This window comes from Vulpes vulpes, chromosome 12 (genome assembly GCF_048418805.1).
Source record: "Vulpes vulpes isolate BD-2025 chromosome 12, VulVul3, whole genome shotgun sequence".
NCBI classification, from domain to species: Eukaryota; Metazoa; Chordata; class Mammalia; order Carnivora; family Canidae; genus Vulpes; species Vulpes vulpes.
Genome location: NC_132791.1, coordinates 95,542,435 through 95,564,543, shown reverse-complemented (window position 1 = coordinate 95,564,543; position 22,109 = coordinate 95,542,435). Strand labels below are relative to the sequence as shown.

General features: G+C 38.6%; 1 protein-coding gene across 22 annotated transcripts in view; it reads left to right on the top strand.

The window, feature by feature from the left end:
• Positions 1-22,109, top strand: part of FARS2 (phenylalanyl-tRNA synthetase 2, mitochondrial) — a 584,196-nt gene that overhangs the window by 298,623 nt on the left and 263,464 nt on the right. For all 22 annotated transcript variants that reach the window (XM_072729194.1, XM_072729196.1, XM_072729189.1 and 19 more), the window contains one exon: positions 11,537-11,697. In XM_072729194.1, the coding sequence (XP_072585295.1) occupies positions 11,537-11,697 (161 nt within the window). The remainder of the gene's footprint in view (positions 1-11,536; positions 11,698-22,109) is intronic.

Genomic DNA, 22,109 nt, shown 5'->3' with positions numbered 1-22,109 from the left:
TATAGGTTTTGTGTATGCATATGTACACACACAGATGTATACACACACATACAGATAGAAATAGATCAGTTGATCGAGAGAGAGAGAGAGAGAGAGAGAGAGAGAATGAGAATGGCTGGGTCATATGGTAATTCTACGTTAAATTTTTTGAAGATCTGCCCAACTGTTTCCCACAGCAGCTGCACCATGTTACACTCCCAGCAACAGTACACAAGGGTTCCAATTTGTTCACGTCCTTGTTGGCACTTGTTTTCTCAGTTTTTTGTTTGTTTTATATTATAGCCAGCCTAGTAGGTGTGAAGTAGTATCTCACTATGGTTTGGGTTTACATTTCCCTAATGACTAATGATGTGGAGCATCTTTTCAGGTGCCTATTGGTTATTTGTATCGAAATGTCTATGTAAATCTTTTGTCCATTTTTAAATTGGGTTATTTGTTTTTTGAATTGTAGGAGTTCTTTATATATCCGGGATGGTAAACCATTTTGTTTTCTAAAGATTTTATTTATTTATTCATGGGAAATACACAGAGAGAGGCAGAGACACATGCAGAGGGAGAAGCAGGCTCCCTGCAGGGAGCTCAATGTGGGACTGTATCCCAGGACATGGGGATCACACCCTGAGCTGAAGGTAGACACTCAACTGCTGAACCACCCAGGCGTCCTTGGATAGTAAACCCTTAACAAACCTTTCTTCCATTTTGTGGGTTTTCTTTCCACTCTCCCCTCTCCTTTTTAAATGAAGACTTTAATTTTTTAGGGCAGTTTTAGTTTCATAGCAAAATTGAGGGTAACATACAGAGAGTTCCCATATACCCTCTGCCCCAACACATGCATAGCTCCCCAATTATCATATCCCCTATCAAAGTGATACATTTTTTCTATTGATAAACCTATATTTGACATTATCACCCAAAATTCATTGTTTACCTTATGGTTCACTCTTGGGGTTGTACATTCTGTGGGTTTGGACAAATGTATAATGACATGTACCCATCATTATAGTATCTATATAGAGTATTTTCATTGCCCTAATAATTCTCTCTGCTTCTTGCCCCCCCCCCAATTCTCCCAAATTCCTCATCTTCTTGCATTGTCTGACAAAAATATAATTTATTCTGTAACTGTCTCTCTGTGGCTCAAGATCATCACATATAGAGATAAAGGCACATAGGCTTCTCTTGTCTTGGTGCAGCTTTAATACTGTGTGTGTGTGTGTGTAGATCTGTTTCATGGTCAACAACTTTCCATTCTCAGCCTTTTCTCAGGTTGGTGATATGATCTTTTCTCCGTGACACAGTGATTTTTCTAAAGACTTTTTTGGAATGGGGGTTTGAAAAGTATCTCTACCCACCACCCCTGGTACCTTCCACTCAAGGCACAGATGGCCTTTGCTTTCAAAGGCATGGCAGCCAGTTTTTGTCTTTCTTCAGGGCTCTTTGGTCCCCATCCTGCCACATAGGCAGGAGAGCCATCGTCTCTCTGAGATGCCTCATGCTCCCAGGGTCTGTGCTTGGAAGGGCCAAACCAGAGGCCATGTGCCAAGCCTTGTGCAGTGCTTTGGTTTCTCTCTTGTTCCTGCTTCTCTTTCTGCAGCTGTTGAGGCAGAGCTTGGACAGCCATCTGCTGTAGAAGGGACAGTTTATGGGATTAGATGGCTTTAGGCTCTAGGATCCACTTAGTTTCTCCACTTTGACGCTGAAGACTTCTTACTGTCCTCTTTTCAGTTGGCATCATCTCCTCTTCTTCCTCCTCTTTTTCTTTCTCTTTTTAATTTTCCAGTCTCTGGGCTCTCACATTATTTTGCTTCTATATATAGGCTGACCTTCTTAGGATGATTTTCAGCACCAACAACAAAAACAATTTTTCCTGTGTGGGTTGTTCCATTCAGTACAAAGCCGTGTTAATCAGAATACCTACCTAATTGCTTCCCATCCTGAATATTCTGTTTAATTGAGGAGGTTTCTCTGGAGTCAGCTTTCTGCTTTGGGGACTCTAGTTTACTGGAACTCTCTACTATTGGAATAGGGAAAAAAATATACTGCCTTAAAACCCTGTCAGCCCTTGAGCACCTGGCAACAAATTACAGCTGAGGAGTGCCAAAGACCTGAAAATTAGACCTGCCTTGGCTGACAGTATCTTTAAGTGTCTAGTTATTTATGGCTCACTTTCTTCCATAAAGAATTTGAAGTGCCATATAAAAGTATGTACAAGAGGCTAAAATAAATAGTTGAGATAATCAGGACAAAGAGGAAATAAGGATAAGAAAATAAAACTGGGCCAAGAGTCACACAGAGAAATGTACCCTGAACACTTGTACAGTTGTAGAGGTGACCTGCAAGGTTGGCTCTAAGCTTCTATGGGGCCAAAGTTAGGAGAGAATTATGATCAATTATGTAACTCGTGGTATTGTTAAAATGAAAAACAACCAGTTGTTCAGGGGGAAAGAAGCATTTTCCATCTTCTTAGATCTGAGATCAGTTTATTTAATGGCATCTCTTAGAGAAGACTGTGTGATACAGTGATCTGCATCCTGGATGGGAGCGCCTGGTGTCTTACTAATAGCGTCCTAGCCAGATAGCACAGTGAGGGGCGCAATTCAGAAGAAGTAGGTGTTCTAGGTGGGACCAAAGCAAAAGTGTTTCAAAGGTAAAATTTGATACAGCTCAGCAAACAGATGCCACATCCTTTCTTGCAACCCTCCACAGTAATGGATTGTCCCAAGTAGGCCTTTCCATAAGAATAATTGTAAGACTCAGAGTGTGTTGGAAGGAAGCTAGAGGCCCTCTGCTCCCTGCTTCTACCCAAGATCTCATCCATAACTGAAGTGGTTGGGATTCCAGGTGCCTGATGCAATCCTGCCTCACTGGTCTTCGCATTGGGTCCTCCCAGTAGAGCCAGTCTCCTGTCTTCAGAAGAGTGTCTGCGCTACTCCCCACTGACATGTGAAACAAATGCCCCAAAATCATGCATTCTGTGGAATTTTGTAGATCATGATCTCCTAAAGTCACGTATCAGTAACCTTTGAAATATTTTCCTTAGGAATTGCCATCTACAGTCAATGCCATCTACAAATAAAGACAGTTTTACTTTTTTCTTTCCAATCTGTTGATCTGCTTTTATTTTTGTTTTTGCTTCCTGCCCTCCCCCTCATCCACTCCCCACTCCCTGTCCAACTGGCTTGGAACTCAGGTTAATAGAAAAAGAAATAGAGTGGATATAGTTGTCTTCAAGCTGACCCTGAGGGAAAGCAACTGGTCTTTCACCACTGGGTATTGTATTGGCTCTTCATTTCTTATTGTATCTTTCATGAGATTAAAGAAATGCCCAGTGTTCTTCATTTGCTGAGAATTTTTATAATCAGTGAATGTTAAATTTTTTAATTGCTATTTCTGCATCTACTGAATGATCATGTGTTTTCTTTTTTAATCTGCTTATATGATGAGTTACATTGACTGATGTTCATATGTTGAGGCAAACTTGCATTCCTAGGATAAATCCAGTCCTGACATTGTGTGCTTTTCATGCATTGCTGGATTCAGTCTGTTAATATTTTGTTAAAGGTGGTTTGTTTGTTTTCTCTGTTCATGATGCATATTGGTTTAAAGTTTTCTTTTCTTGGAATGTCTTTGTCTGGTTTGGGTATAAGGGTAATCCTAGCCTCATAAAATTTCATTATTCTCTACTTTCTGGGAGAATTTTATAGAATTAGTATTATTTCTTCCTTAACATTGTGATAGAATTCATAGTAAAAGCCATCTGATCTTCAAGTTTTCTTTGTGGGAAGGTTTTCATGACATATTCAGTATTTTTAATTGATACAGATTATCTGTTCGTTTTAATAGGCTTTGGTAGTTTGGGTTTTTTTTTTTTTTGGAGGAATTTTCCATTTTGTATGGATTGTTGAATAGTTGTATTCACTTGCATAAAGTTATTCATAATATCCCCTCGTTATGCTTTTAATGTCTCTAGGATCTGTGTTTAGTGAGGCCCTATATCTCATTCCTGACATTGGTAATTTGTACCTCCTCTTTTTCTTTTACCGTTATTGGTTTGGCTAGAAGTTTATCAAGTTTTAAATTTTTTTAAACAGCTTTTGGTATACATGTAAACTGGAACATTACTCAGTCCTCAAAAGGAAAAAGACCTTGCTATTTGCAACAATATGAATGGACCCAGAGGTGAAATAATTCAAATAGAGAAAATTTTTTCTTATGACTAATATTTCATTATACATATATGTATATATAATATGTATATATAATACACATACTTTATATATATATATGTATATATATAATAAACACACACCCTTCTTTGTTCATCTATCAGTGGACACCTGGGTGGCTTCCATGTCTTGGCTGTTGTAAATAATGCTGCAATAAACATAGAGGTGCATATATCTTTTTGAATTAGTGTTTTCATTCTTTGGGAGGGAGTAAATTCTCAGTAGTGGAATTACTAACTTGTATGGTATTTCCATTTTTCATTTTTGAGGAACTTCCATACTATACTGTTTCCCACAGTGGCCACACCAATTTACGTTCCCACCAACAGTGTACAAGGCTTCCTTTCTTTTTGAATCTTCACTAGCACTTGCTATTTCTTGTCTTTTTGATTCTAGCAGATACCATATGATTTCACTTAAAAATGGAATCTAGAAAAGAAAACAAATAAATAAACAAATAGCAGAAACAGACCCATAAATACCTAGAACAAACTAATGGTTGCCAGAGGGAAAGATGGTGAGAGAGTGGGCAAAACAGGTGAAGAGGAATGGGAGATACAGGTATCCAGTTATGGAAGAAGTCACAGGATTAAAGGCACAGCAGAGGGAATATAATTGATGATATTGTAATAGTAATTTATGGTGACAGATGGTAGCTACACTTTTGGTGAGCATACCACAACATATCGGAGTTGTGGAATCACTATGTTGTACATCTGAAACTAATGTAAGTAACATTGTGTATCAACTATGCTCCAGTTTAAAAAAATTATTTTAAACCAGCTTTGGTGTCATCAATTTTCTCTATTGTTTTTCTGTTTTTTTTACCACTTAAATTATTTTCTTTATTTTTTCTTTTTTTTACTTCTTAATTTTCTTTTCTTTTTCTAGTTTGTAAAGTAAGTCATGATTTGACACCTTCTTCTCTGACATAAGCATTTAATGTTACAGGTTTCTTTTGAGTCACAGGTTTAGTTGCATTCTATTCATTATTATGTGTTGAACTTAATTTGTATTTATTTCAATGCATTTCCTAATTTTTGTTGCTATATTTTTATTTGAATCTTGGATAATTTAAAAATATGTTGTTTAATTTCCCTGTAGTTGGGAAATTTTCAGATATTTTTATAGTGTTGACTTCTGATTTAGTTTCACTTTGGGCATGGGATGTTCCTTGTAAATTTCAATCCTTTTAAGTATTTTGAGGGTTTTTTTTGTGTTTCTGAAAATGGTCTGTGTTGGCAAATGACCCATCTGCATTTGAAAAAAAAGTGAATTCTGTTGTTGAGCAATGTCATGGGCATAATTTTATATGTGACAAAATTAACAACCTGTGAGGTATTGAAAATTTTTTTGAAAGTTCTTCAAACTTTTTCAGTCTACTCCTTCTCAGTCTATCTGTAACACAGCTGAATACTTGTGTTTCCACTTTTTTAAAAAAAGATTTTATTTATTTATTAGAGAGAGCACATGAGCAAGGGGAGCATCAGGCAGAGGTAGAGGGAGAGGGAGAAGCAGGCTCCCCATTGAGGAGAGAGCCCAACATGGGGCTCTGTCCTAGTGGAGCCAAAGGCAGACGCATAACCAACTGAGCCATCCAGGCACCCCATCTGTTTATCTTTATGATTGCCTCGGTGCCAAGTAATGAACAAAGATGCTAGTATTTAACTTACAGTAAAGCATTTTCCCAACTGGACCTTGTACATCGAATCTTGAGGTTCCCTGAGTATTCAAGTTTAGCTAGAGTGAATGAGGATCTATGGAATAATTTTAAGCTTTTTTTGTGTGTGTTTTAGAAAGACAATAAATGCAAAATAAGATTAAGAACAAATATGGTTCTTAGAGATGAGTCATTCATTGTTCTTCCCTTTTATACTGGTGACAGTGTCCAAATTTATGTTTTATAAAGAGAATTGGTGGCACTATCACAGATGGACCAAAGAGGGAGACAGACAGTGACTACTTGGGTGTTTCTTAGAAGAGCCCAGGTGAGAGATATTTGTTGAAGGCACAAATTGGTAGTAGCAATTAGACTAGAATAAAGGGATGGTTTTGAGAGAAATTTTGAGATATACTTTAAAGGTCTATATCTGAAATGAGGTAGTGTTTAGAGTTAAAATTTTCTCCCAGGTTTCTGCCTTGAATAACTAGATGGATGATGATCCCATTCATCACAAAGTAGAAAAATAAGATGAAAAGCAGTAGTTGGTTGGGAGAAGGGGAATATATTACATAGTTTTGGCATAGGACTGTTTTGTTTCTACATAGGATGAACAACGCAATGAATAATGTGGGGTGGCATGGCCTTTGTATATAGATGTGATATTAGGATGTAATTGATACTATGACATACAGGATACTATAATATAGTGGATTCATCTTATTTAAAGCTTAATTCCTGATCTCTCCTAAGTGAAACACTATCTAGTCTTTATTTGCATCATCTTATATCTCAAATAAATGAATTTACATCAGTAGTTCAGTTAGCCTTAGTTTAACCATAATCAGAAATGTTTGTTTATTTTTATTTATTTTTTTGGAAATGTTTATAATACAAAGCAAAATGCAGGTGATTTAACAATGTCTGGTTATCCCTTGTTGAATAACAAACCTCTCCAAACTTAATGGCATAAGAGAGCCACAGTTTTATTATTCTGTGGTCACAAATTTGGACAGCACATAGTGGGGACAGTTTCTCTCTCATCCATGGTGGCTGGAGCCTTGGGAAGATTAAACAGCTGGGGTGATTTAGAGAGCCAGGCCTGGCCCCCTCCTAAGTCTCCTTTACTGACATGTTTGCTGTCAGTATTAGGATGATTTGAAAGCTGGATTCACCTAGGACCGTCCACTGGAGTGCCTATACATGGTTTCTCCATGCTACTGCCTTCTCAGAGGATGGCTGTTGGGTTTCAAGAGAGAATGTGCTAGAGGGAGAATTGTGAGAAGGAATGTGTGAAGAGCAAGCATTTACAGAAGACCAGATGTTAGTTGTATGGCTATTTTAAACTAACCTTAGAGGGGATCCCTGGGTGGCTCAGTGGTTTAGTGCCTGCCTTCAGCCCAGGGCATAATCCTGGAGTCCCGGGATCGAGTCCCACATTGGGCTCCCTGCGTGGAGCCTGCTTCTCCCTTTGCCTCTGTCTCTGCCTCTCTCTTTCTCTGTGTCTGTCATGAGTAAATAAAGTCTTTAAAAAAATAAATAAATAAACTGACCTCAGAAGTCATGTAGCATCATTTCCTCTATAGTTGATTAGCTGAAGACATTACAACCCACTGAGATTGAAGAAAAAAGGTTTGAAGGAATTTGTGAGTCTTTTTTTTTTTTTTTTTGAAAGCCCCACCAATAATGACATTTCAGGCTTAGAAATGCATTGGGTCTTATAGAATGAAAGAGACCCATCCTGGCTATTAGAAGGAAGACATAGGAATCCATTTTTATTAATTATAATTATCCTGAAAGTTTGGCCCCCATGTAACATGAGAGGAATACTTTGTTCTTATAATCTCTTAAAAATAAACAGAAGAGAAATTATTTTATCTAGTAACAAAAATCTCTGTTATCTGAAATATTTCTTGTCACTCTTTATTTAAAAAGGCATATAGTGTGACGTCTTCCCATTTTTGTCCTCCATTTGCTCAGTTCTTTCCCAACCACCCCCAAAGTAAGAACAAAACAAAACAAAACCAGGCAGCTGCTGCTTTCATCAAAGTTTTTGTAATCTGTCAGAGATTTTTATAATAATATGCCATTGTATGGACATAGCAGATTATTTAGTTGGTTCCCTAGTGATGGACATTAGGTTGTTATCTTTTGCTTTTATAACCAATACTCCAGCAAGAGGACTTATACATTCATAATTTCCATAAGTAGGATTACATTCTAGTAGCTAAAGTAACAAGGTGGTATATGCACCTGTAATGTTGATAGCTACTGCTATATTATGGTCCTTAGGTCAATAGGTTAAAAACCCAATTGTGAACCTACCAGCAATGTAGAGGAGAGTGCTTGTTTTCCCTTGGCTTTGCTATAAAGTATGGGATCAGATGTGTTTATTCAGCCACTCTGATAACTAAAGTACGGTAACTTGTACATTTTTACTTTTCATATTTCTTAAGCTTTTCTTTTGCTTAAGGGTAATTTTTCTTCCCTTTTCTATGAATGACTTCATATTCTTTGTCCATTTAAAAAATTAGATTGTTGGGGCACCTGAGTGGCTCAGTCAGTTGAGCATCTGGCTCTTGATTTTGGCTCAGGTCATAATTTCAATTTCATGGGATTGAACCCTATGTTGGGCTCCATGCTCAGCATGGAGTCTGCCAGAGGTTCTCTCTGTCCGTCTCCCTCTGCCCCCCACCTCTCTCAAATAGATAAAACAGTCTTTAAAAAACATTAGATTGTTGCTCTTACCTACTTTAAGGAGCTCTTTGTTATTCTTGTTTTTGCTTTAGAAAAAGTTTTGGGGGTTGGGGAACTAACTGTGGGTAGCTGAAAGGAGGAAAAACTAAGATACTAAAAGAAAGAATAGATATTAAATAAAATCATGCCATAAATTGACTGGCTCATTCAGTTACAGAAAGTAGGCTTTCAGTGTTTGGTTATATCTAAAAATTGGTAATACAATCTAAAAGATTAAGGAAAAAAACCTAAGTCACAAAGCAGCATTAACGTCCCTACTTATCTTTATTACTTGTTTATTTGAAAAGACTGTTACAATTACAGGAAAATGTTTTAAAGTTGTTTAAAAACTATTACCCATTGTAATTCTTGAACACCACATTTTGTTTTTATATTTTCACAGTACAGTCCTTTGTATCTATATTAAATAGTAGTATCATAGTACATATTCATGTTATCATAGATATTTTTCATAATTCCTTATAGTCTGTCACTTATTAAATACATATTTATGTAAGTATGATTTTTAATGACTGCATCAAAATGTCCCTATAATTTTAAGCCATTCCCTAATTTGGGCTACTCAGGTTGTTTCCCGGTTTTTGCTCTTATAAGTTGTACTGCTGAGTATCTTCTTTCATTTATATTTTTCTTTTGTTGGATTATTTCTTTAGGACAAATTTCTGAGTAGACCTATAAGAGTAAAGACTATGAACATTTTTTAAGGCAACACTTTATATGTATTGCCATGTTATTTCCAAATTGTTACTAAAATATGTGTTGTAACCGGCAGTGAATGAGGACTCTGAATGACCACCTTATCAGGACTGCAATTTTCCCTTTTCATTTAAAGAAAAAGAAATCTTCTTTAAATTGATTTAAAAACTCTGTCATGATTATATGATATTTCATGTCTGTAACTAGTGGCCAACCATTTTTCAGTATGAATTATTGCATCAGTATGAATTATTCCAAAATATTTGGCCTCACTCTTCAACTGCTCTCTTAGGCACCTGGTCACTGGGTCAGGGATTGTGCTCACTCTTTCGTGACTCCACTGTCTGCAAGGTTAGACACCCCTCTCCCTTCCTCCTTATCTGAATGCTCATTCTTACTCAGGGACGGTTGCACTCAGCCAACCACTTGCTTTTCTTTCAAAACCCACCTTCCCTCCTGCTACTGAGCCATTTTCTCTCTCTCTTTTTCTTTTGTGATCTCATTTTGACTATTTTAATTCATTCAACTTTTATTTTTTTATTTTTTTTTAAGATTTTATTTATTTATTCATGAGAGATAGAGAGGCAGAGACATAGGCAGAGGGAGAAGCAGGCTCCATGCAGGAAGCCTGACGCGGACTCGATCCGGGACCCCGCAATCACAGCCTAAGCCAAAGGCAAGACACTCAACCACTGAGCCACCCAGACGTCCCCATTCAGCTTTTAAACCATTTGAAGAGGCTCATACATCTGCATAGCTTCTATTACACATTTATCCTTGTCTATTCATAAACAATGGTGGTAGGAGTAGCTAGGCAGAAATGGGTTCTCTTCTCTCTTACCTATCTCAACGTTGAACCATCTGTGTTTCCAGAATCCACTACTAACCATTCCATGTTGTACTGTCACCCCTTTGTTACTGAAGACGTTCCTTCAGTCTGAGATTTTCTTTTACCTTTCTCCACATTTTGGATGCATGATTGTTTTCTTTTGCTAGCTCACAAATTAGCCTCATACTTAATGAATTACAACAGCGTAAATGTATGTCACATTTGCCTTGCACCAGAAGTCCAGGCACAGATTGGCTGGGTCCCCAACTCAGGGTCTTCAAGGTGGATATCAAGATGTCAGCAAGGCTGCACGCTCTTCTGGAGTTCAGGGTCCTCTTCTAAGCTCATTCATGCTGTTGGGAGAATTCATTTCCTTAAGGTTGTAGGACTGAGGGTCTCATTTCTGGCTGTCTGCCAGGCCTCCTCCAGCTTCTAGAGGCCTCCCTCAGGTCCTGGCCACAGGGCCCTCTCATTTCTGTAAGCTGGTTTGCTCAGAAGGTCCCACATATAAAGTAACCTAATCATGGGTAAAACTCCATCCCGTTCCTGGGGTCCCTCACATTCAAAGGGAGGGATCCACACAGGACACACATGCTAGGAATGAAATCTTGAGGCCATTGCAGCCTGTCCAGGACCCTACTCACCCTTAGTGTTCAGTTGAAATTATGTTCCTTTCATGAGCCCTTTCTGAAAGCTTTTCCAGTCATGTGAATTGCTCCCTTGCCTTCTTCACTCAGCACTTTTATGTCTTTGGTCTTACTCTTGTTTCAGATAAGCGAAATAAACCCTTCAAGTTCATGGCATTGCCATAATGTAAATAAATAACACATCTTCCCTTTGGAGTGAGTGGTAGTAAATGAGCATTTCATCTTGGCTTGCTTGCTCTCTATGTGTTACTGAGGTAGCTCTTATTAAGGGTAAAGTTGTTTTAATGAAATGGAAGGTTCTTCCTGAATATTAATGTCCACTGTGACATGTTTCAAATATACCTGCCTGTCCAGTTAAGCCACCTAGGGACGGAGATGATTTTTTCTGTCTTCTTCTCTGTAACCTGCACATAGTAGGCTAAATGTTTGAATCAGGGCAAAGAGGCAGGAGCCAGGACTTAAAAGATCCTGGAATGTAATAAAACATGAAAGGCAATCCTAGAGTCAGCATGACTCCAGAGTGCTTTAGTGAGGGACGTGAGTAAGGAATGTGGGAAGCATGAGAAACATAAGATGGGGCACCCTCGTGGATGTCTCCACAACCCCTCCCCAGTGCCTCTAGCAGGCATTTAACAGTGGTACTGGTCACTTATCAGCAAGTAGTATTCACCTGTGAAGCCTTTATATTTTTTAAGTCAGTTGTTTTGTTTTCCTATCGTAGCTGGTGCTCAAGATCGAATTGGCTGGGCCTTTGGTCTAGGATTGGAAAGACTGGCCATGATCCTCTATGACATCCCTGACATCCGCCTCTTCTGGAGTGAGGATGAGCGTTTCCTGAAGCAGTTCCGCGTGTCAGATATCAACCAGAAGGTGAAATTTCAGGTAAAATGACTTGAAGATTCCAATAATAATAGTAATAGTAATAATAATAATAATAGTTTTTAAGAACTGAAGGGGTCATATACTTGAAAGGAAACTTGTGGAATTTAAAAATAATGTGTATTTTTTAAAAAAGTGGGTTTTTTTTAAAGATATTTTTATATTCATGAAGCAGAGGGGAGGTGTAGAGGGAGTGGGGCTCTATCCCAGGACCCCAAGATCATGATCTGAGCTGAACCAGATCTGGTTAACCAGACACTTAACCAACTGAGTCACCCAGGTGCCCCTTGGAAAATGTCTTAAGTAGAGGTCCATAATCACACAGGAGTTCATAAACTGTCAGAAATTGTATGCAAGAAATAAGAAATTTATCAAGCTTTTAGTCTGAGCAAAGAACTAACTTTGGGCTTTGTTAATGATCATTTTATCATTATGAAATAGCCATCTTAATCACCGATGATACTTTTAAAGTTTAGTTTTTCTGATACTAACATAGTAGACACCTATGATTAGTGTTTGCAGTGCGTGTCCTTGTCCTCATTTTATTTTCACTCTAGGTCCTTATATTAAGTGTGCCTCTTGTAAACTGCACAGAGTTGGGTCTTTTTATTTAAGCCTGGATTTAATGGAGTGTTGAATACCTCTTACATATACTGTAATTACACGGGAGATTCTTGGGCTTAATCATGTCATTTTTTATTTTCCCCTTCTCTTTTTTCCTTCATTTGGAAACTAAGGTTTTGTGTTTTTTGGTTTGTTTGTTCTTTTCCTCCATTTTATTACCCTGATCCTATTCGATCTCACCATTTTGTATTTTTTTTAAAAAGATTCATTTATTATTTTAGAAAGAGAGCACAAGTGGGGGGAGGGGCCAAGAGAGAGGGAGAATCTCAAGCAGACTGGCCACTGAGCACGGAGCCCTACGCACAGCTCTGGCCTATCCTAGGACCCTGAGATCATGACCTGAGCCGAAATCAAGAGTCACTCTACCGACTGAACCATCCTGGCACTCTCCATTTTGTATTTTTAAGTGGCTATTCTAGATTACAGTGTGCGTAATTAATCCAGCACCCTTTACCGTGGTAACTATTACACAACTTCATGAGACATTTAATTTTCTTCAATAGTGTAGATTGGCTTACTCTCCTTGAGTTTAATATTCTTATTTTATTTCTCCATGTATTATAATTCCACAGTCTATCACTCTGTTTGCTTCAAATGGCCAATTATTTTTTAAAGAGACTTAAAGCTATTTTGTTTTATATCCACCTTGATATTACCCCACTGATCATCGTTCCTTTCTGCCGATCTTGGTTTTTATCTGGGATCATTTCCCTTTGGTCTGGAGAACTTCCTTTAATATTTTCCTGTAATGTAGCACAAAAGTTCGCAGTTTACTTGTCTGGAAATGCCTTTGTTTCATCCGTACTTTTTAGGAGTATTTCCTACCAATATAGGTGTCTAGGTTACCAGTTTGTGTGCACACATGCATGTATGTGTGTGTGCATGTGGACATTGTGTACATGTGTATGGATGTGTAGGTGTGTGTGTGCCTGTGGGTGTGTGCCCACACATGTGTGTGTTTGCACAAGTGAGTGTGTGTTTTCCTTTCAGCTCTTGAAACATGTCATTTCGTTGTCTTTATCTTTGTACTGTGGTTTTCAGTGGTTTGACCTATGTGTGCTTTTCTGTCTTTTCCTGCTTGGGATCTCACTGGGTTGGATTAATGCCCTTTAACCATCCTTGGAACCCTGATATCTCTTCCAACGAGCATACTCTATTCTTTATTTTCTTTTCAGGCTGCAACTGCTTGTATGTCAGACCATTTGAAGTTATGCCATAGTACTCTGAATCTCAGGGTGTGTTTTTTATTACTGATTTTTTTTTTCACTCAGTGCTTTATTTTAGATAGTTTTTATTCTCTTATCTTTGGGTTTACTAACCTTTTCTATTTTGTCCATTTAACCATGGAGAAGCCCCTCCAGTGAATTCATATTGTACTTATCAGTTCTACAATTTCTATTTGCTTCTCTTTTAGAGTTTTTATTACTCTGGTGAATTCTTCATCTTTTCACCTATTTTGTACATTTTCCCTTAAATTCTTTAGTGTCTTCTTAATAGCATTTTTCAGTTCTGTTAATTCCAACCATTTTGTTACTATTGTTCTCCTTTTATTCTTTTTTTTTTTCTTCTTTGTTATGGGTCACATTTTTCCTGCTTTTTCACTTATCTCACTTTTATATTGTGTATAAAAAGACAAAGATGCCAAAGTAGATAATACCTGTCCTCAGAAAGCCTTGCCCTTTCCCCTGTCAGGCAGGTAAGATGAAGATGACTAGGCAAGATATCTTGTTCTAATCAGGAGCCAAATCACCATTTGATTTCCCCTTGATGGTGAGATTTGGCCCCAGCAGCAGAGTTTGGGATCTGTGCATGGGAGATGAGATCTCTCTACTTTCCACCAGGTTGCCAGCTTCTTCTTCCACCGGTGCTTACCAGCCAAAAGTATTATGAAGGAGCATTGCCTAGCAATGAGGGCTAGCTGTTCCTCCACTATCCAGTCTGCCGTACTAGTCGATGCTTGGCTGATCAAAGTTTGGCTCATGTCTCCTTATTCCAGCCAAGTTTCTTTTACCAAAAGCAGGCTAGCTTTTCTGCCTATTAATGCACCAGTGGTGAAGCACCCATAAATGTCTGTCCACCCCAGAAAGGGCTCATCCCCCTCTGGAATTCTGCTCGATTAGACTTGTGTCCAAATCTCCTCAATATTTTGCATGACAAATAAGATTTCTAAATTTATTGTTTTCTCATCGTTACAGTGGGACATTGGCTTTCTGTGACCTTTTGCATCCTAACCAAGGGTGGAAACATCTCCTACAACCTATTCACATTTTTAGTTTGACTTTTAGTGGCTTTAAAAAAAAAAATGTGATTTTTTTTTTTAAGTAAGCTGTTTATTTTTGCTCTAGCACTAGGTCCTTCTAGGTTAATTTAGAATAAAACTCCATCTAAATGATCAAAAGTAAAACCTGACTAAGAATCTAAGTTTTTCTCATTCACCTTTTCATTTTTTCAGTCATTTATTGACTTGGTAAACATTGATGGAACACCAGCCAACATTGTACAGAACAGGCACTCAGCGCTCCTGGAATATTCACAGATAACACATTTGCTACCATGAGTTAGTGGCATAAGTCCAATCTTAAGTGCACTTTACCTGTCACCTCTTAGGAGACACAAAGATACCTAGAAAGAGACTATGGTTTTCTTGTATTACATGTCATTTTTTTGTCATTTCTTCTGCCTTCACATTTCAAAATCAATGTATGCATACTTGCACTATAATATAATTTAAATGGCTGTCTTTGGGTAATAAACTTAAGGACGTCTGATGGAGCAGTTAGGATTTAATCACCAAAATAATGTCTGTCTATAAAATACTTTGTAAATTATAGATCACAGAGAGCTGTTTCCTAATTATGCACCTATAATTAGTATTTATTGATGATAATCTGGGTTAGTTCCCTATTGCTGGCATAACAAGTTACCATAAACCAAGCAGCTTAAAACAACATCGTTTATTATTTTATAGTTCCAGAGGTCAAAATCAGTCTGATTAGGCTAAAGCAAAGGTGTTAGTTGGGCAGATTCCTTCCAGTAGCTCAAGGGGAGAATCCGTTTCCTTACCTGTGAGAGCTTGTAGGGCTGTTCTCATTCTTGGATCATAGCTTCCTCTCACACTGCATTTTTCTCTCTCCTTTCCTTTGTGGTCAAATCGTCTTTTCTGAATTTTTGTTTGCTTTGCAAGAAAAGGACCCTTGTGATTACATGGAACCCACCAAGATGATTCAAGGTAACCTCCACATCCCAAGATCCTTTCTTAATCACATCTGTAAAGTTCTTTTTGAATGTAAGGTAACCTGTTCACAGCTTCCAGGGATTAGGACATGGGCATCTTGGGGATTGGGGGGAGGGCATTATTCATTTATCACAGATTCCTTTAGATACCCTATTTTTATCATGACAGGTATAATAGAGCAGATTTTGTGGGTTAGGTATAAGTAATGCAGACAGTACTAGAGTGTTAGCAGTTTTAACCTATTGGACTGAAATGGTTCTCATTATATATATGAGGGAAATGAGATTGATTTTGTCACTTAATGTTGCTGGTCTATCTTAAGACGAATGTTTAACATGATCATAATATGATGCAAGACTCCTCGCCAGAGGGGAAGGTAGGAAATGTAGGGGAATAGGTCTGCTGGCAGCTGTGAGTTTATGGCTTCTCTGGCTAGGAAACTCTGGGAGCCACTTGGGAATTGTAGGGCTGGCAGGAAGCAGAAATTTCTTTTCTTTCATCTCCTATCAGGCCATCCAAGATTATGTTTTAGGCTCTCGGCCTCTCTGGCATCTTCCTCTGCACAGTCTCCATAGTCTTATAAATCCATCTATCTGTCTCACTATGCTGGCTCTCTTCTAGGGTCTAGCAACAGTCTGATTTGTATCACCCCAAGGCTCCATCTATGCCACTCTTCCCTGAATACCTTCAAACCATTGCTTGCATCTAGTAAGTAGGAAACTCAGGTTATAAGGTGATTTTGATTTTTGGTTTCTATTTTACATGGTTTGAATTAAGTGCTTTGTTTGTTGTGGCTCTCTTTACCCGACCTCGATCAGTGCTCGAAATACATGGATGAACAAGCTGTTGGATGAACGATTCTTGTTCTGCACAAGAGATCTTTGTCCCCCACTCTGTAACCCCTGACTGGGCTTATTCTGGCGTTTGGGTGCTTGTTGTGTGTCTATCTGCCAACCCCCCTAGGTAGGATGTCACTGTTTCAGGACATTGAGTTGAATATTCAATAATCCAAGCTGTGTTCATCTCTGAAGAATTCTTTAAACAGTCCTAAATTGTGAATTCAGTATTTAGTCCTATAGAGAGTAATTCTTGTTATTGAAAATCATTCATTAATCAGTATTATAAATTTTATTCACATATTTTACTTAAACATTGTGAATTCCCTGTGAGTCCTATTTGATGAAAGAATTCAGCAGTGTTGGTTGTACTCTTCTCCCAGGTAAGGAATTCTCCTGACTCTCTTCTGTGGGCACAGGCTGTATTTATCCCTAATCGTGAATATTATTTCAAACTCTTGTCTCTGCAGCAGGAATAGTTGACAATGGATTGGCGGTGACCCGCGAGCCTCTCATGTGGCTTATGGTTGTGTGTAAGAGCATAACAACAATCACACTTAGCGTATAACACTCATTTAGGCCTCACGCTGTGTTCAGGATTCTAAATACCACACAGGCCTTAATGCAGTCCTCTTAATAACCCTCTGAGTTTAGGTACAATTATTCTTTGCACTTTACAAATGGGGAAATGGTCACTGAGTAGTCACTATACATTGTGTGTTACCACAGCTCCATTCAGGGCTTCCAAGAGCCATTTCCTAAAGTTTTATCCTGAGTTTAAAATCTATAGGTTGATGGGATGAGCACTGGATGTTATATGTTGACAAATTGAATTTAAATTTTAAAAAAAAGTAAAAATAAAGGGAGAAAGAAAAAAAATAAATCCATAAGTTGATTACTCAAAGCCAAAGGATTTAAATTTTTCTTAACAGATCCAAAGATTTAGTGTATAGTTTATAGAAAAATAAGGCATTGAGTAAAATTATCCAGTTTATTGACTCACTGGTAACAAACTGCCTGTATTAATGCTTCTCAGACGTCAGTGTGGAGATGAGTCACCTGAGGATCTTGTTAAAATGCATATTCTGGTTTAGTGTGACTAACACAAAGCCTACGACTCTGTGTTTCTAACAAACTACCAGATGATGCCAATGCTCTTGGTCCATGGACCACACTGTGATGCTACAGAAAGAGGGACAAAATCATCTTACTTGTCAGAGGCTCATCTGTAAAATGAGATGATAAAGTGAGATCATCTGACGAGGTGATTAAAGTCACTTCTTCCTGGTGTATTTCAGGTTTGGGTTTATTTAGTATAACCAATGTGGGAAACAAAGGCAGAAGAAAAGTTATTAAATTTCCTTCCTACTTACATCCCACTGACAAGTCCTTGAAAAAGCAGTGACCTTCCTCTAGGAACTCAGCTGCCTTGATGTTAATACTTTGCTGAGGACAACAGGCAATGTAAGCCCGACCCCAAGGAGCCTGTGAGTCTACTTTAACATATAAAAACTCCTTTGGAAACTTCTTTTATCTCTACCCCTCCAGGATACATGTTGACAATCATCCCCCAAGCTTATGATCCACAGATATCCATCCAAAGGGTCTCATGATGCAGGTTTTATTAGACGGTAATAAATGACCTTTTCCCAACAATAACTGGCCCCCTCAAGGTCCTGGAAAGCTTGCTTCCAAAATTCCTTAAAGATTTATGGTCTCCCTAACCCCCTCCCAACGTGAAAATCTATAAGAGGCCACTCCTTATGACCCCAGTGCAGCTCTTTTTGCCCATGGGTCCTGTCCCTGAGCTTTAATAAAACCACCTTTTTGCACTAAAGACGTCTCAACAATTCTTTTCTTGGCCGTCGGCTTTAAGCCATAACGTCTTTCATACATCATAACTATTACAATAAGTGGATCTATGAATTATGATCTCTTTAAACCAATCTTGAAACTCTTCTTTCTTCTTGCCCCTGAGTTTGTTACCAAGAATTTCAGTTGCAATCCTATAACACTTTTGTTGTTATGACCTGCCAAAGGTCTTCTTTCTTTTCCTCTTCCCTTCCACCCTTCCTCCCTCCTTCCTTCCTTTCTCTCTCTTTCTCCCTCTCTCTCTCGTTCATTCATTCATTCATTCATCCTTTTGTATTTGTCAGTGTGAGGGGACTGTGTGAGTAAACTCCTACCATTTAAATGTATTTAAAACATTATGCTTAAGTCAGAGATTTGTTTTGTGTGCTTCATTTATTTAGAAAAAAACAAGCAGAGATAGGAAGGATGAGGCTGGATGTGCACAGAATGGACCTCTGAAAGGACAGTGACGGTGAATTCCTCTCTGAGGATAGACTCCTGTGGGACAGTGTGTCAGTTTGTCCTTGCTCCCCATATAATATGAAGCATCAGTGGGGTATGCTGGGTCATGTGAAGACTGGAAGTCTCAAGAGGCCAGGGTTGTCCATTTTCCCTCATTGATGTCTTTCAGCGATCATAGTTCACTGGCTCTTGTGTTGCATGTAAATTTGTTTAATACCTTATAATACTTGCCATTTGTTGAGTGCTGGGTGCAGGACACTGGACTAAATACTTTGCCCACATTAGGGATTTCATTTATTACAATCTAATGGGGTGGGTGCTGTCAACTGATTTTACTGATGGTGAAACCGAGGCTAGGAACCACCAAGTAACTCCACCACAAGAGTTACTTACTCTTAGTTACTAAAGTAAGTGACACACCTAGGATTTTGTCTGCACCTGACTGCAGAGAGCTCCTAATGATGAACTAGTAAACTCCGTTGTGCCTAGACTGAAACACTAGGAGTTCTGGAGTCAGAAAGAAGACATTGACAGTTCCTGACATCACATTATTTCCAGTCTGGAAGAGAAAACAGATTTATCAAGAGATAATTATAAAGAAATAAAGAAGTAAATAATGGAGCTGTGTAGGTGTGTGTAGAATTTTGAGGACATTGACCAGTGCATGTGGAGGTCAAAATTTTCTTCTTCCTTTTTTTTTTCTTTTAATCCTTTTTTGCTAGTCTAATTCTCGAAATCCCTCCATGTCTCTCCAGAATTGTATTAGGACTTGAGCCTGTGATTACTTGCTAATCTCCATGACTTGGACTAGCTCCTAGATCTGGTTCTGCTGTCATTATCATAAATGTTGTCTGATAGAGACTTAATGTAGGATTATGCAGGGTTTCTTCATTCTATTCCCAAATAAATCCAGCTGTGAGAATCCCATCAGCTTCATTGTGTTGTAATGATACGAATGAACCTCGGATTTTTTTCAGTATTTCTATGTGCACTTCTTCCCAGCTCACATACACGCATAATTTTTTTTCTATAAAGGGGATGTTTATCCCAAGAACCTTCAGACATACCTCATTTTATTGTTTCATTTTATTGCATTTCACAGATATTCCATTTTTACAAAATGAAGGTCCGTGGCAACCCTGTGTCAAGCAAGTCTGTTGGCTCAATTTTTCCAGCATCATTGGCATGCTTTGTGTTTTTATGTCACATTTTGGTGATTCTTACAATATTTCAAACTTCTTCATTATCGTGATATTTGTTAGGTGATCTGTGATCTTTGATGTTACTAATGTAATGTTTGAAGTACCACAAACCAAGCCCATCCAAGACCCTAAACTTAGGGGGAAAATGTTGTGTGTGTCTTGGCTGCTCCACCGACCAGCCAGTCCCCCATCTCTCTCCCTCTCCTCCGGTCCCCCTATTCTCCGAGACACAACAATATTGAACTCAGACCAGTTAATACCCTGCATAGCCTCCAAGTGTCCAAGTGAAAAGAAGAGTTGCACATCTCTCACTCTAAAAAATTAGAAATGATTAAGCTTCGTGATGTCAGTTGCCGACACAGGCCAAAAGCTAGGCCTCTTGCCTCAGTTAGCCAAGTTGTGAATGCGAAGGAAAGTTCTTGAAGGAAATTAAAAGTGCTACTCCAGTGAATGTGAACATATGAGCGATAAGAAACTAATACAGCCTGATTGCTGATATGGAGAAAGTTTTAGTGAGCTAGATGAAAAGAAAGCTAGCCACATTTCCTCAAGCCAAAGTCTAATCCAGGGCATGATCCTAACTCTTCAATTCTGTGAAGGCTGAGAAAGGTGAGGAAGGTGTAGACAGAATGTTTGAAGCTAGCAGAGGTTGGTTCATGGAGTTTAAGGAAAGAAGCCATCTCCATGACATCAAGTACAAAGTGTGTAAAGTAGCAAGTGCTAATGTAGAAGCTGTAGCATGCTATCCGGAAAATCTAGCTAAGATAATTAATGAAGGTGGCTGCATGAAACAACAGGTTTTCAATGTAGACTGAACAGCCTTCTATTGCGAAAAAATGCCATGTAGGACTTTCATAGTTACAGAGGAGAAGTCAATGGCTGCCTTCAAAGCACAGACTGACTCTCTTGTCAGGGGCTAACGCAGCTGCTGACTGCAGCTGAAATTGAAGCCGAAGCTCATTTACTATTCCGAAGATCTTATAGGGCCTTTAAGAATCAGGCTAAATCTACTCTGCCTGTGCTCTGTAAATGAAACAAAAAAGCCTAGATGGCAGCACATCTATTTATATCATGGTTTACTGAATATTTTAAGCTCTCTTTTTGAGACTTCGTCTTCAGAAAGATCCTTTTCAAAATATTCCTGTCCATTGACAATGCACCTGGCCACCCAGCAGGTCTAATAGAGATGTACAATGAGATGAATGTTGTCTTCATGCCTGCTAACACAACATCCATTCTACACCTTATGGATCAAGGAGTAATTATGATTTTCTAGTCTTATTATTTAAGAAATGTGTTTCATAGGGCTATAACTACCATAGATAGTGATTCCTCTGTTGGATCTGGGCAGACTGTATTGAAAACATTCTGGAAAGGATTCACCATCCTTGATGCCATTAAGAACATTTGTGATTCATGGGAAAAGGTCAAAGTATCAACATGAATAGGAGTTTGAAAGTTGATTCCCACCCCCATGGATGAGTTTAAGGGCTTCAGGATTCCAGTGGAGGAAGGAACTGCAGATGTGGTGGAAACAGCAAGAGAAGCGAAATTAGAAGTGCAGCCTGAAGATGTGATTGAACTGCTGCCCCTCAATATCAAACTTGAACAGATAAGGAATTACTTCTTATGGATGAGCAAAGAAAGTGGTTTCCTAAGATGGCACCTATTTCTAGTGAAGATGCCATGAAGACTGTTGATATGACAACAGAGGGTTTAGAATGTTACATAAGGTTAGTTGATCAAGCAGTGGCAGGGGGTGAGAGGATTGACTCCAATTTTGAAAGAATTTCTATTATGGGTAAAATGCTATCAAACAAGCATTGCATGCTACAGAGAAATCATTTGTGAAAGGAAGAGTCAATCAACGTGGCAAACTTCATTGATGTCTTATTTTAAGAAATTGTCACAGCTACCCCAACCTTTGGCAACCCCCACCCTGTTCAATCAGTAGTCATCAATATGGAGACAAGACCCTCCACCAGGAAAAGAATTACAATTCACTGAAAGCTCAGATGATGCTTACCAGTAAAGGGCTTTTATTTTTATTTTTTTAAAGACTTTATTTATTTATTCATGAGAGAGGCAGAGACACAGGCAGAGGGAGAAGCAGGCTCCATGCAGGGAGCCGGACGTGGGACTCGATCCCAGGTCTCCGGGATCACGCCCTGGGCTGAAGGCAGCGCCAAACCACCAAGCCACCCA